This window comes from Serinus canaria, chromosome 1 (genome assembly GCF_022539315.1).
Source record: "Serinus canaria isolate serCan28SL12 chromosome 1, serCan2020, whole genome shotgun sequence".
Classification (NCBI taxonomy): Eukaryota; Metazoa; Chordata; class Aves; order Passeriformes; family Fringillidae; genus Serinus; species Serinus canaria.
The window spans coordinates 25,700,616-25,716,638 of NC_066313.1; the positions used below are offsets into that span (position 1 = coordinate 25,700,616).

Sequence of the window (16,023 nt, forward strand, 5' to 3'; positions counted from 1 at the left end):
TAAGTCCAAATGCCTGGAAAGCTTAGAGGGACCTACAGAGAGTTCCTTGACTGAGAGCAAAGATACAAAATACAATACAAAATACAGCTTCAGGAAGGTACATTTTCTCTATTTAGTATTCAAACCTATTCCAATATATACAGCTATCAACAAAAGTTTATTATAAAAATTCCCATAATATGATAAATGAGGCACTACACTCAGAAAAGGATACCTGCAGACAAATTGGGGGGAGGAGGTATTTTTATACTGGATAATTTGTTTGAAATTTTATTTGATAAATCTAATTAATTCATAGAGCACCAGAGTGACATTGTTACAGATACCTCAGCTGTCTCTCCATGGAATTGTAACATTTTTACATATCAGTACATGGACAGTTATTCTATTTTCAGTCAATTATTTGGAATAGTAGTTGCATCTACATCATCATTTATATCACTGCTTCAGTGCAAAAATGTGTTCCAAAATAAATGATCCACTAAAAAAAGGGCTAAAGTGGACAGATCAACCACTTGCACACCTCTAACTGGGGAGCAGGTATTGATAAGGAATTAAGAAGAATGTGTCATTCTGTGGGAAAAAAAATTCTAATATTAACAAAGGGATTTGAACTTTTCTAAAAAAAAAAAACCCACTAAATCACTCAATTTATGTTAGTGATTAATTTCTATTATATGTATACATAATATAAAAACCTGATAAGCATGTACTTAGAATAATTTTTTTAATATTCTTCACCTGAAATGTCCTACAGTTTTCTTGATGTGGCATTTCTAATACGATTTTGCATGTATGTGTATATTATTTACATTTTTATACTAGATGATAAGGAGCTACACTCTGCATTATTCTCACTAAGTTCAACAGAAAAAGTTTAACAGAATTCTGTTGATACAGCACTGTTTTTGACTCACATGACTTTCTTTCCCATAAATGTGTCACACAGCCATATCTTAATGTCAAAGCTTTGCCCTAAGCACACCCATGGAGGCTTTAATTAAAAATGACTGTGAAAGAGACAGGAAAGATAAAATCCATTACCTGAATCCCACATTAGAGTGCAGAGCAATATTCCAAGTCTCTTGGCTCCGACGATGTTGATTCATGGGATTGTGAAAAACCATTAGTAAAGAGTTATCTTGGGTATGATAAAAGGAATCAATACACCTGTATTCTTGGGATGCTGTGTGAAGAACCTGAAAAGGAAAGAAATAAAGCTACATCCTTCCTGCAGATGGTAACACATGTTCAGAGGCTACCTAGCACAGCTTTGAGCAACAAGTGCTCGAGAACACTCTCCTGCAAGATGTACCCAAAGCATTTGGATTCCAGCAACCTGAATTGTTCAGGTAGGTGGAAATTGAAACTGCATTGCTGTTTATGTTGAGAAGAGATACCAACTATGCTCCACCTTCTGACTAACCATGAATGAAAAAGTTCAGCTACACAAAACATGAATAAATTAAAATATTAAACAAATACTTAAACAAGTTTAAATAATAAAATACTTAAGTAAATAGCAAATAAAACCAGAATTATCATATACCAGGTAAAAAGAAAACTAATTTACTTTTTTTTAATTTCAGTTGAGTTTAACTGGTATTCAATTTGCTTTATCATGACCTGCACATCTTTGAGATTTGCTGTGATCTACATTATTCCACTCTGCTCTGTATTGCCCCATCATTTTCAATATTTATATTGCCTGCAGGTTGAAACTTATTTTATAGTCATAGGTAGAAGAAAGCCTTCTTATAAATTATTATTTTTCAGAACTATGCAACTGAAGGTTCTAGAAGGATTTGTTCTATGATCTTTCCAGGAACAGAGCTGAGGCCGATTAAGTTGGTAGATCCCAGGGTCCTCCTTTCTATCCTTTTTAAAGATTTGCAAAATGTTTCTCTTTATCCAGTCATCTGGGGCTTCACCTGACTGCCATGACTTTTCTTTCAAAAGGTTATTTTCAGCTGCAATAAAATGCTATTTTTTTTATTTTCCTTTTTACTAGACTCACTAATTACTGGTAGTTGCATAAGAAGGGATTTATGTTGCATAAGAAGGGATTCCCCACGCATTGCAATGTGTGACCAGACTTTAAAATTGTCACACTTAAGTGGTGTTGCAAAAGTCCAGGCAGCATTTCCTTCAACCATGTATAGCATGTGTCAGGATCAAATAAGAATTACAACCTATGAAGCTCAAGGCAGCACAGGAACTACAAAATCCACTCCTCCCAAGAGGATGCCTCCCAATTCAAGCCAACTACATTTGAGCATATCTTTCAGATTTGTCCTTCTATCTTTCTGCAAGATAAATTTTTAGTATTTAGCATGCAAGATTTCTATAAATGATGTTTTTAGCCCTTAAAAGGTGAAGTACTGTAACAACCAAATTTTCTATTTGCCCATAAAACATACACTGCATAGGCATCTGCTACAGAGGATGACCCCTAAGGGCAAGGGTTTTGTTTCCACCACACTTTCAGCTAAGAGACTTGCTGCCAAATAGGACAGCTCCACTTTGGCCAAATTGGGAAATTAAAACCTGTTACAAACTAAATTTCACACAAAGAACTGAAAAGTAGCTAAAGCACAATGATTTTTGGTAAAAATGAAAGATAAAACTGAATCAATTATTGAGCAGAAAAACACCCTGCACTCCACTTCTACTGCTTTATATAGGGTACTGAGGGAGAACTGTATAGATGAAATTGTCAGTTCAAAGATACCTGATGAAGAACATGTGGTTGAAAATGCTCTTCCAAACTCCAGTCTGTCAGGCAGCGTCTCTGTGTCTTTTTTATTTCTTCTAAACTTGGTCCTAGGCCATGATTTTCCAGACTCACCTCAAAATACAACAAATCAAAAGAATGAATATCAACATTTCAGTGTCAGTATTAAATTGACTGTAATCTTGTTGGATTAATAGACAGCACCCCATGTTCCATCACAGTTAACTGCACACTGATGCATAAGTGCAGACCCATATGGCACTGTTTAATAAAAAATACAATTAATCCCAAGCAGATCTGGTTTTGGACTTCTTATGACAAAATAATCTAAATACTTTTATTATTAGCTTATATATTTTTGAGTTCTGTAAGCAATCATGAGTATTCAAACATGTCCTATGATGTAATTTTAAAATTGCTATGTTTATTATGGGATGTATGGCAAACAGGTGATTCTGAAGATGCCAAACTACACAGTCTTCTAGTGTGACACAGTTTGACAATTTCTTTTAAACTTTCATGTTTGTATTTGACCCCGGTATTCAGCAAAACCAGCACAGAATTATCATTAACAGCTTCATCAAAACTGTCACCTTGGAATTCAAAGAAAGTGATTTCACAGTTCCTAAAAGTTATGTCAGTATTTTCCAAACATCACAGAATTAACATGTGTATGCAGCATTGCAAAGGAATCCCCAGCAACATGGCCTGGCATTGAGCAGTATCTTCTGTTGCCTCATATAAAGCCTAGTTGATTCCATTTCTCACACTTGCCATCTCAGAATAAAGACGATCCAATTCTACATTCAAAAGAGGATGAACCAGATCGTCTTCTTCATCTTCGTCACTTGTTTCTGCATACCCTGCAATTGAAAGCATAACTTAAAGAATTGTTCCAGAAATTTCAGCCCTACTAAGGTTGGAGTAGTGCCATTTCCTTAGCTTCCCTGATGAGACTGACATCAAGTTGAAGCTTCCTTTTTTCACACTTGTCCTAAAGTTACATTATCAGCTCTGCTGTGCTTCTTTACTAAGAGAGCACTTTAAAACCCAGTGTCAACAAGTGCCAGATAATAAAATAAAATTCAGAGAAAAAAAGAAGACTTTATAAAACCCACCCAAAACATCTTCTCTATCTGACCCATGCTTGACCCACTAAAAATAAGTAGCCTCCAGAAGTAGCCTCCAGATTCATAATCAAAGAACCATTTTTCTTCATACTTTAAAAAGCATTCCTTTGCACAGATAGCATTAAAATAAAAGGGAAGACCAATTGTTCTGGTATTTTCACATATTTTTGACAAATGCAAATTTAAAAGTTTAAATTAATTTGGTTTACAGATCCATAAGCTACTGACAGAATATCAGCTCTCCTAAGGATCTGCCCTGTCATTCCATTGTTGCAATGAGCATCTGATATGAACAGCATCTAATGAGGACTTTAACGTCTATATTCTCTTAATTTAAAAAAAAAATCCTTTCAATAAAATTCTTTATTCCCTAAGTTAGGGCAGAGGTCACTAATATTTGATCAAAATTCACATGTACAGGAAAATTACTTTTTACGGTGGAAAATACACCACAAAATATTTGTTTGTAAGTGTCTTATAACCAGCTCAGCTTCCAGAAACACATCTTTATGCTCTCTTTCTCTTGGAAATTACTCCTGTGTACTGACTGCCTTTAGAAGACTGAAGCAACCTGAAAGTAGATGTCTTATCTTCCTGGTATTTGCTTTTGTGCTGCAGAAGTGCTGAAATGTTGTTATGCTTGTAACTGCAAAATTTAATATCTTGACTAGTACAAAAGCAAAATAAAATAACTCCAAAAATGTTTCCTAGATGCAGAAGAAAAGCAGATAAGCAGGACTCATTTTTGTCTGCTCCAACCTTCTAAGGAAAGGATCCCGTCTATGCTGCTTGCTTAGACATCTCTATTAGGAAAGCATGGACTATATCACAAAGTACTGCAGCCAGCTCTGGGGCCCTCAGCACAGGGAACACATGGACCTGTTGAAGATGGTCCAGAGTAGAGCCAATGAAGGTGATTGCAAAGATGGAGAACCTTTCCTATGAAGAAAGGCTTAGGGAGTTCAGCCTGGAGGAGAGAAGGCTCTGGGGAGCTCTTATTATAGTGGCCTTGAAAGAGACTTTCTAGCGGGAGCTGTAGTCATAGGATAAAGAGTAAAGGTTTTAAAGGAAAGGAGGATGGATTCAGACTAGGTATAAGGAAGAATTTTTTATCAGAAGGGTGGTGAAACACTGGAACAGGTATCCCAGAAAGGTGGGGGATGCTCCATCCCTGCAAGCACTGGAGGTCAGATTGGACTCTGAGAAACCTGATCTAGTTGAAAATGCCTCTGCTTATTGCAGGGATATCAGAACAGATGACCTTTAGTTGTCCTTGCCAACCTAAACCATGATTCTATGATTCTTTGATCGTGAACCTAAAGGTATAATTGCTTAAAAGGACCTAATTTCTACTTTTCTTGTGTCCTGAAAAAATAATCACTTGATTTGAAAGTTGCTTTTTGGCCAACACATATCTTTTAACCAGGCCAACAACTTAGCATTATGCTAGAATCTGCAGGAGAAAATGCAGAACTTGAGAAAATTCATTTTGCATCATCTACAGTTTTTAATGCTGTAGTACAAAATAACTCTTGTCTTTATTCTAGTACTCCTACAGAGTTACTCAATGTACAGGATATACAATATTTGAAAATTTGGTGACTTGTGGAAGGAAGAAAAATCACACCCCTGCAATAGCAAATGATATGGTAAGACAAATAGTGGATTCAAATTCTTCAGGAGTAATGTAAACAGAAAGCTTTTTACCAGAGCTTCTTGGAGATTTCCCATTAAATTTCTTTTGCATAAGGAAGAGTTGTCTCAGCTGTCTTGCAAACAAGGCTGGATTATCCCAAGGGATATAAGACTCTTCAGAATCACCTCCAACCCTAGATCCAGAGCTCTCCAGGAAACCAGAGTCACTTAGCTCAGTCAGCTTCAGGCTTTCAAAAGTAAACACTCTGAAGGCTCTTTCTACTTCAGCCCAACTCAGAAGTTCTAAAAAAGAATTACAATCATTAACTGAAAACGTCCTTACAGCTCAGCAGAAAATAAATACAAGACTATTTAAGTGTATTGTTCTTGGCAACTCCGCAAAAGCCAACAGCAATTTCCTTAATGGTGCTGGATCAACTTATGTGGGCTACATTTTACACTGCATTCAAAGTTGAATGCTTCCAAATTGCAAAATGATATGCCTACCTATTAATCCATCTTAAATGAAGTGGTTCCTACATCTGAATACCTTCTGGCTCATTAACTTTATATAAATGATGGTGATTTTAAAATACTGAGTAGACTTTATCAGGCCAGTTAGCAATTAGTTATTTTCAGTTCATGAAATGTTTCCATTATCTGTAACTTCTCAAAAAAGTATCAAATTTTTTTCCTCTTCAGAAAGACTTTTACACATAATTTAAACAGAAGTATGCAAGGTGCAAAGGCAATAATAAATCCTGTTTATGCTTGTAGGCACCCGTGTCCATGTAACAATGATAATCATGCAAAGGACTGAAGGTTAAGACAGTCAGTACAATGCCCAAATCCCACAAAGAATATCTTTAGTTTGAAATGTTTTCTTTTTAGGGTGGTTAAGCACCTAAGCACATCCTGTATCTCGAGAATGTTGGATCTCTTATCTTCTGTTTAAATTAATCATCTCCTTTGATAAAAGCAAAGGCTTTGCTAGCTAAATTACCAGTTGGGAGAGTCTGGCAATACAGTATGGCCCAGTGAGGATCATCAAATTCAATACCCATCAGCTGGAAGACTGTAGCAATAGTGAATACTTTAATAGCTTACTATCCAAAATGTACATACCAACAACTAGAAACAGCACAGCAAAGTGTAAATTAATCCACCACAGGGAATTCAGGATGAAAGAGCTGGGAAAGTACCTTCAAATCCTGTGCCTTATATGATGACATGAATGTAACCAAAGGGATTTGGACGTTTATATTTCTTAATAACCTAGAGCAGACTTTTGATACTACCTAAGGATATTTTTGTAGTCTTTGGGATTGTTTCCCAGCATATGTCATGGTGGCAAGTATACTCCAAGAAAAGGTAACTGCAGAAGTGATTATGGTTGGAGAAGTGAATTTATTTTTGGTTTGATAGAGGGACTGTTATAAAGTAGCTTCATTATTAACACCAACAGCTTGCACATGAATAACACAATATACAATGTATTTCAGAATACATTCTGAAAGTTGTGTATTGTTCCATAAAAATTGTCTACCTAAGATACATGTGCTTTACCTCCGAAAGCGAGTTGATAAATCAACACAGTTCACATCAGTGTCTCTCAAAATGCATTCTACATTCTAGGACCAAAATTGCAATTTTTACTGCTGTTTTTTCCTCTCAGGATGAGTAATTTTTTGTATGTTTGCACATATAAATAAATAAAGTACTTCCAAGATAAGTTCAAGCTCTTAGTTATGCAATATTTAACACTCAATCAGTTGTTCACATTAACCATGAAACTGAGGTTTGAAGTTAGGGTTAACTTGCATAGGAGGCTATAATTATATATAAGCAAGACTGTGAAAATGGGAAATTCTGCAAAGCTTTATTTGGCAGCTTTAAAATCTTGCCCCAAAAATCCTGCTATTTGAGAAAATCATCAACCAGAAATAAAAGGAATGGAAATTATATCAATGAAAATCATTTTACCAGTAGTAAAATAATGCATGAGCTCATGAACTCTGGCCAAGCGTTTAGTGTTGTTTTCAGTTGAAGGAGGGGTGAAATGGATAAGTTCTCTAAGAGGCAGTTTATCCATCATTTCATGCTCAATCTTTTCTGGATTGAAGTTCTCTTGGACCTGGAACAAAAAATCAAAGTACCATAGTTAAAGTAAACTTTCACACTCTTGACTTTCCAAAACTTATGTTTGAATAAAGAAGTCTTTCTACAGCAGAAGACATTAGCTTGTGCTTAAGCCAGTTGGACATAAATCTATATTTGAACATGTGCCCACAGTGTGGTTTTGAATCATGGTGTCAGATACTGTAGGCAGAAAAGTATTAGACACATAAGAGAATGACTGACAGCATAATAACAGACATTTGTTAGAAATTATTTGTCTGTGCTAGCTAGACTTAAAAATACAGAAATACATACTGATCTGTTCAGACTGGCAGCAGGTACCTTCCATGCATCTTTCAGCTGGTCTGTGCTACTTCTTACAGTAATGAAATCAATATTGATCAGTCTGTGATGAGAGACATCCCTCTATATCCAATAATTTTTTTTCAGATGCAGTGGTATATTTCAGTTTCACTCTTTTTAGTATTACACACTTATGGTACCTTTTTCTTCAGCTGCATATTCCAAATGTTTGTACTCTACTCTTTCCTCAAACTTTGTGCTATATCCTGAATTTCCTCTTCAGCAAGTATATAAAATACATCAAGCTTATGTCTCCTAAGACCATCTCTTATGTTGATTACTCAGCCCTTCCTTCTGCTTGAATACCTCCAATATGTCAAATTTGAGTTGTTTCTGAATAGTTTTAATCAATGGTTGTCAAAGTATTCCCCAGATAATTTGTAATCCAGGAAGCCAGGCAGACACACCTTAGCTGTGAAATCTAGAACTTTATTATCACTTTTATTATCCTCAGTGAATTTTTAAAGTTTAGTGGTAAGACTGCACCTTGCCTTTGGAAAAATTCAAGACATTCACAGTGGTTTTTTGATTCAGAAAGTCTGGGACCTGTTACTTTGCAATAATCCCAAACTATGCAGTCTCTGAACCTTTCTGCCTCAGTTAGAATTTGGCAGTATCTTGGTTACATGCTGTGCTGCAACTATTTAGCCAACCTGAATACATTTGTTGTGTTCATTAATAAATGCTATGCATTTTCTTCTACATCTCAACATTTTAGTATTCAGTCCAATCTCCATGCTAAATAACCATTAGCAACTCATTTCCCATAGTATCATCAGCGTTTAACAGCAAATCAACAGTTCTGTAATATCTCTCATCTGTGCCAAAGGCTAAACATTCTAATTAGTAATGCAAATAGATCACTGAAATCAGTAAGTTTATGCTCCATGTTTGGAGGTGTCCTCCATCAGTAACTCATTGCTTAAGTAAATTAACATGTGGAAACATGTTAATTAACATGTTAATTAACACCTCTGAGGAAAAAAGCTCTAGGATATGCTGTCCTGTTGTGCAAAACCAGCCCTCCTCCCCTTCTAGTGCATTGAGCATTCATGGCCTGTGAACTTTGGAAATATTTATATATAAACAGGTTGTACTGTACCTTCAGTAGGTGGAACCGCTGAGCCAGGGCATCGTGGTAGTTAAATAAGAGAGGGTACTCGGGGGTGACCATCTCTTGTGTATCGTGTTTAGGAGAAAAGTAGTCATACAGGTTCTGTTTACAAAGAAAAGGAAGAGGTATTAAATGCCAATAATGGGATCTGTCATTTTAGGAAATGAATGAATGAAAGACAACACAAACCTTTTTTTCACTTATAGGAAGGTAAAGAGAAGGAAGGACAGAGATTATATGATCTGCAATGGCACGATGCAACTCATCTGCCTGAGGCTCTAGTGACACCAGACTTGGTGGTGGAAGGTCTTCCTCACTTGCAATAACCTGGCAAATACAATATATGTTAGCTTTCATCACAGTATGACTGCTGCTTAACTTTACCAGAAATACCAAGCAAATCCTGCTATAAGCTAAGCACACAACCATAAATTCTGTGAGGGAAGAAAAGCCTAATCTTTTTCTACAAGTAGCAAAAATACAATTTTCCAAGTTAGCTGCTGCACAAAGCAAGGAGAGTGAAAACAGAATTAAATGTTTTCCCTATTAGCTGCTTTTGAAAGGATAAGAAGAAAAATAATTCCAACTTGAAATGTTAAGGATTGTCAAGGAACTCAGGTAATTAAGAACTGTTTGTCTATAAGGTGGTGGACTTTATTCTTACCCAGTCTATTTTCAGGACAAGTTACAAAAGGAAAAAAACCCAAAATTATGCTGAAATGTTACTCCTAAAAGAAGGATTTCAAAATCATATTGTCTGTTTCTTCTAAATCATAGATTGTGCCTGAATTCAACAGAAGTCAGATCTGTCTAGCACTAGCATTGATGCTCTTAGGCTAGGCTCAACCTAAGATCTTTGAACTGAGTAAACAAACAAAAGTTCAGTATCAATAACACTGCTGAAGGACACAAAAACTTGTTATTGACTTGGATAAGAAATTGCACCTTTCTCCTAATTTGATTATATTTGTAGTCTTCAAAAATTAATTATGGAGTAATACTATGTGTATATATATATATATATATATATATATATATACAGGGTAAGTGGACAATATGAAAGAAAATAAAAATTTGGAGTTTTGACTCCTTTGTATTGAATCTCCTTGCTCAGTGCCTCAATGCACAGTCTCATAATTTAGGTTTAAACAGATGTATTTATTTATCTTTGACAATTCATTATATTAGGTCTAGGCCAAAACAGCCACAGAAACTAAAAAGAGAACATTCCCACCTGTTCCAACATGCAGCTCAGCATTAAGGGTACAGAAAAGTATTCCTCAGGAATTTGATTCAGCAAGTCATTGTAATACCTCATGTCCACAGCAGGAAACAGAATAGAAGTTTCTTCTGCTATATTAAGAGATAAAACATTACCATATGTTTGTTTAGAAATGCCAATTTATAGTCCAAGTCAGTTCTGCAAGTTTGCAGATAATGCAAAACTGGGAGGAGCTGTTGACTCTCCCAGAGGCAGGGAGGCCCTGAAGAGAGACCTTGACAAATTAGAGGGCTGGGCAATTGTCAACCTTTTGAAGCTTAAAAACCAGACGTCGTGGATTCTGTGCCTGGAATGAGGCAACCCTGGATGTACAAACAGACTGGGGAATAAGATGCTAGAGAGCAGCACCACAGAAAACAACCCAGGGGTCCTGTTTTATGGAAAATTGAGTATGAGCAGGCTATGCCCTGGCAGCCAGGAGTTTGTCCTGGGGTGCATTGCACACAGCATCGCCAGCCAGGCAAGGGAGGGAATTGTCCCGCTCTGCTCTGCACTGGGGCAGCTTCACCTTGAGTCAGGGGTGTTTTAGGTTGGTATTAGAGAAATTTTCACCCAGAGGGTGGTTGGGCACTGGAGCAGGCTCCACAGGAAAGTGGTGAAAGCCCAAGCCCGACAGTTCAAGAAGCATTTGGAAACTGGTTTCAGGCACATGCTGTGATGTCCTATGTGGGGCTAAGTTGGACTCAATGATCCTTGTGGGTCCCTTCCAACTCAGAATATTCTGTGATTCTGTGAACCTTCAGCCAATATTTATTAAAAAGAGTCTAACAAAGTTAGAAATTGGACAAAATTACTGAGATCTTTTAAATCTGAATTTGACTACGAACAGATAGAAAATGTGATTTTCTAAAGAACCTGGTTATCACCACTCAGACACTTCCACAATGCGTTCATCAGGATACACAACATCTTCAGCTAACTGCACAAATAATTTTGAGGACTTGTGCTGTCAGATGAATGAATGGTTTGACAGAAGGATCAATTACAGATTGGTGCTTTAACCCTTTAAACATACTCTCTGACAAAACTGTTGTTGGCAGAATTTCTTCTGATTTCCCTTTTTTCCTTGTAGGTGACATCTGTGGTGCTGGTTGCTCCTAAAAAGTTAAATAAACAAAAGTTAAATAAAAAATCAGAAACCATAAAACAAGTGGGTATTGCACAAATAGGTGGGAGAACTTAATTTCATTTAGCTTTGGTGACTCACCCTAGACTACTATGCTAAACTTTTAATTGGAACAAGATAGTAAGAATGTAGTGCATGTTCTAATAAGCTACTTCTTCTGCCTACAACATTTTGCCTACTAGAAATAAGGAAATAGATCTTGCATAGAACTAATAATCCTTTTTTTTTGGCAGTTCACAGATCTGCAACATTGCATAGTAGCTCTGTGCAGGCATATTGATTTTTTAGACACAAGAATGTATCATCAGACACTATTTAAGAAATTTCTACACCTATGATACATTATGCCTATAGGCTCCTTCCAATTTCTCTTTTCTGTTTCCCCAATGCTCAGCTATTTTCTCAATTTTTTGGGTTTTAAATGCTAAAAACAAAAATACAACTTTAATTCACTGAAAATTATTCACAGAGGGATGGTCCAAGATGAATTTTTGAGTGAAAGACAGGCATTTCTACCCTATAATTAGTTATTCTCAACAAGAAGAGAAGGGTCCTTGCCTCAAATGAAGATGGTTGTATTGATTTGCTCTCTGGTAACACAGGCACATTAATAAACTTGGTGTTTTCCAAGTAGTTGCAATGCTGTCTTCTCCAGTCCAGGCAGTCATACATCAAACAAGCAATGTGTTCAAACAGCACAGTACCAAATGCAAGCTATGAGGGAAAATCAGAGACAAAGGACGAAAAGTGTGTATAAAATGTCATGTAACTTAGTGACAGCAGTCATTAGCTCTTTAACCAGGAGATCTGCATCTGTTTATAAATTTTCCAAAGGACCTTTTTTCTTCACCAATTCAGTATGTTTTATAGAATTATTCTAAAACCTCCTTCATTTTATTTGCCTTAATAAATACACTGCCACAGCAGAGTATGGACTGTATATTGCCAAAGTGCTTTAGTTGTAATCAAGTCTTACTTGTCCTAACAGTAACTGTTCAAGGTCTGCTATCTTGCAGATGGAACTTTTTTGGATGGGAAGGAATGGAAGAGAAAAATTAAATTATTTTGTAATGTATCTACATTTTTACTAGTGATCAACCTGCAGCTTATTTGCAAGTTCAATCATTTCCCTGCTCTAGAAGGATAAAAAATAAAACCCTAACCGGGTAATTAAGATAATCTTATATTATTTTCTTTCTTTCTGTTACCCTTTGGAAACAAAGAAAGCCTCAAGAATGGCATTCTGAAATCCACAGTTGTGGGTGAAGGAGTGTCAGCATAGTGCCCAAATCTCCAAAAGGAGAGCGCTGTATCTGCAAAAATCTGACAAGGTAAGAGTTATGGTTCTTGAGGTTATGTACTGTGGTTTTTACCAAAGCTTGGGAGGAATAAAAAGAATAATAGCAACTGCTATTTTAAATATTAAATGTTCTTGTACAAATACCAATACCCTGTAGGAGACCACATGAAACACTCAAGTTTCAGCAGCTTTAATGGATGTATTCTTCTCCTGTACATCCTGAACTTTGTGGAAAGGATGGAATTATAATAACTCTTAGATGATTTCTGTAAAAAGCCCTTTTTCGAGTGATTTTTTCACTTTTGTGAATTTAGGGCAAGTCTCTTGTACTAAGAAGTTTGCCTCTAAGAGGTGGCTAACAACATTGAATGTCTCAATTTTAAATTTCCTAAAACAGAACATAGCAAAGAAGGACAAATGACATTAGGCACTGAGAAAAATAACAAACCCTTCAGAATTATTAAACATCTGCTTTCCTCAACTCAGTGCCTCTTTATCACACTGGGAAACAGGCAATCCCAAATCACTGATAAGTTATGGAATACTTGATTCCATTTTCATAACATTTAAAGACTAGAAGAGACACTTGGGAAAGAAATTCTATTTGTGAAAACAGAATGTTCATTAATATTCTTGCACCTTTGTTTTCCCAGTCCAATATTCTTCTGAAGAATGGGTTAGCATAACACCTTTTCATGCATATATTTGTATATGTAAGGAATCACTAGAGCACATAAAAGTTTTATATAAAATGTTGGAGCATTTTCAATGCTCCAACAAAACATTGTTTTGTTTAAAAGACAAAACATTTTTTGTCTTTTAAACAAAACAAGATTTTTTACAAAGTCATAAGCAACAAAACCCTGCTACTCAATGGGATTCAAGCAAATTTTAGCATAATTACAATTTTGTAATTAAATTTGCCCAGTGTTTCCTCAGGACATAGATTTTTATCAAAAGTTTTTAAGTCTAACCAGACTACAAATACAGTAGGTTGAATTATAGCATGTTGCCTTATTTTGTTTTAGCAGTTTTTATTTTTTACTGCTGATACAGTAGATTGAGAAGTACTGGACTCTTTTACTTCACTACATGTGAGAATCTAGGATAAAAACATTTCTAATGATTCACTTTCTCCTTCCGTGCCTGGAAACAGTCCTGACTCAGCTGGCTATAATAAGTCAGAGCCATGTTTTTGACAAAAAGGAGCAGTACTGAGTATGATAAAGCAACATCATCTATCAAAAGATATTCTTGCATTCAGGTAATTTTTTCTCATGTGACTATTCTGAGGTGCAGTAAGTAGGCCTGATGTTATGAGGACAAAAATATAACTTCTGTGTTATTTCATACACATATATGACTCTTGAACGAGATGGAAACGTGTTCAATAACTTTAAAACCTCAAACTATTTTACAACTCTTCTGCTGTGGCCTACAATATTAAGAAACTCCAAATCAGTCATTTTTATTCAAAGGACTCCTTGTAAACAGATGCTGAATGAAGTTGTTGGATACATAGGAAATAATTTTTGTTTAAGATTACAAATATAGCAATTAATGTGGTTGTGTTTCAGAGAAGACTTGAGATTAAATTCCCAAAGTGTTCTTAAAAGTTACAAACCCTAAAGCATGGCATGCACTGTAAAAACCAGAATGTACTGACCAGCATTTCGCTGTCTGACCAGTCAGGGGGAAAGTCACTTTCCTTAACTAGGTAATGAAACCTGGCAACATCAAAGAGACTTGATCCATGCTTTCCACTGTTCAGAACGGGCTCCAGGAACTTCCAAAATGTTTCCAGGTCTTTCTTAGCTTCATCTTCCTTTCTTTTCTCTGCTTCTACATCTAAAATATATGAGTATTTGACAAATCATGGTACAATGTCTCCCTTTAACGTAAAGCACAAATCATGTATCAGTCTACTCTAAGTATTGTTAAAGTATTTCCATTCTTAGAGTCTCAGCAAATATCTGACACCCAGCTTGGGGATTTAAAATTACCCCCACTTATATTTTGCCATCATTTTTAGTGCAAGTACAATGACTGATCCTGAAAGGAACCTGAGGGGCTCATCTGGCAAAACGCCTCTGCTCAAGCAGGGTCACCAAGAGCAGACTGCCCAAGACCACGTCCAGATGGCTTTTGAGTACCTTCAAGAATGAAGACTCCATGACCTCTGGGCAATCTGTGACAGTGTTCAGTCACCCTCACAGTAAACCAGTGCTTCTTTGTCTTCAGGTAACACCCCCTGTTTCAGTTTTGCCATTGCCTCTTGTCCTGTCACTGAACACAACTGAAAAGAGCCTGGCTTCCTTTTCTTTGCACATTCCTTTCAGGCATTTATACACATTGATGAGTTTTCTCCAGGCTCTTTCTTCTCCAGGGTAAACACTGACAGCTCTCTCAGCCTCTCCTCATATGAGAGATGCTCCAGTCCTTTGAACATACTTGTGGTCATTTGATGGACTCTCTCTGATAGCTCCTTATCTCTCCTTTACTGAGGAGTCCAGAACTGGACACAGAACTCTAAGTATCAGCCTCAGCAGTGCTGAACACAAAAGAAAGCTCAAATCCCTTGACTTGATGCAGCCTTGGATACCATTAGCCTTGTTTGCTACAAAGGCACAGAGCTGGCTCATGTTCAGCTTATTGCCACCACCCCTGAGTCCTCCTGTGCAGAGCTGCTTTCCAGCCAGTCAGTCCCCACCAAGAACTGGTGCAGGATTTAGCCCTTGACGAATTTTATGGGGTCCTGCCAGACCATTTCTCCATCCTGTTGAGGTCCCTCTGAAAACGAGCACAATTCTGTGGTGTTTCAGCCATTCCTCCCAGTTTTGTATCATAAGAGTACTTGCAGAGGGAACTCACCTGATCAGTAACAAAGATGTTCAGCTGGACTCATACCACAAATTCCCTCTGATACCCTCTAGGCCAGGACATCCAGCCAGTTTTCAATCTAACTCAGTGTTTGCTTACCCAGCTTCTTTATGAGAAGACAGTGCCAAAGGTCTTACTGAGTCAGAGCAGACAATATTCACTGCTTCCTCCTCCTCTAACAAGACAGTAATTTTGTCATAGAAGGTTATCAGGTTGGTTAAGAATGACTTCCATTGACAAATCCATGGTAAATGACCAACTCCTTGTCCTTCATGTGCCTGGAAATGTTTCCAGGATTAGCTGTTCTATCATCTTCCCAGAGACTGAGAAGAGTCTGAGCG

At 36.8% G+C, this 16,023-nt stretch overlaps 1 protein-coding gene across 1 annotated transcript in view; it reads right to left on the reverse strand.

The window, feature by feature from the left end:
• SPAG17 (sperm associated antigen 17) overlaps positions 1–16,023 on the reverse strand; it is an 85,664-nt gene that overhangs the window by 41,680 nt on the left and 27,961 nt on the right. Inside the window, exons 7-17 of the mRNA XM_050971856.1 lie at positions 14,469–14,650; positions 12,061–12,216; positions 11,392–11,473; positions 10,329–10,447; positions 9,284–9,421; positions 9,083–9,196; positions 7,483–7,633; positions 5,572–5,802; positions 3,509–3,597; positions 2,732–2,848; positions 1,045–1,199 (exon numbers count right to left, since the gene is read on the reverse strand). Of these exons, the coding sequence (XP_050827813.1) occupies positions 1,045–1,199; positions 2,732–2,848; positions 3,509–3,597; positions 5,572–5,802; positions 7,483–7,633; positions 9,083–9,196; positions 9,284–9,421; positions 10,329–10,447; positions 11,392–11,473; positions 12,061–12,216; positions 14,469–14,650 (1,534 nt within the window). The remainder of the gene's footprint in view (positions 1–1,044; positions 1,200–2,731; positions 2,849–3,508; positions 3,598–5,571; positions 5,803–7,482; positions 7,634–9,082; positions 9,197–9,283; positions 9,422–10,328; positions 10,448–11,391; positions 11,474–12,060; positions 12,217–14,468; positions 14,651–16,023) is intronic.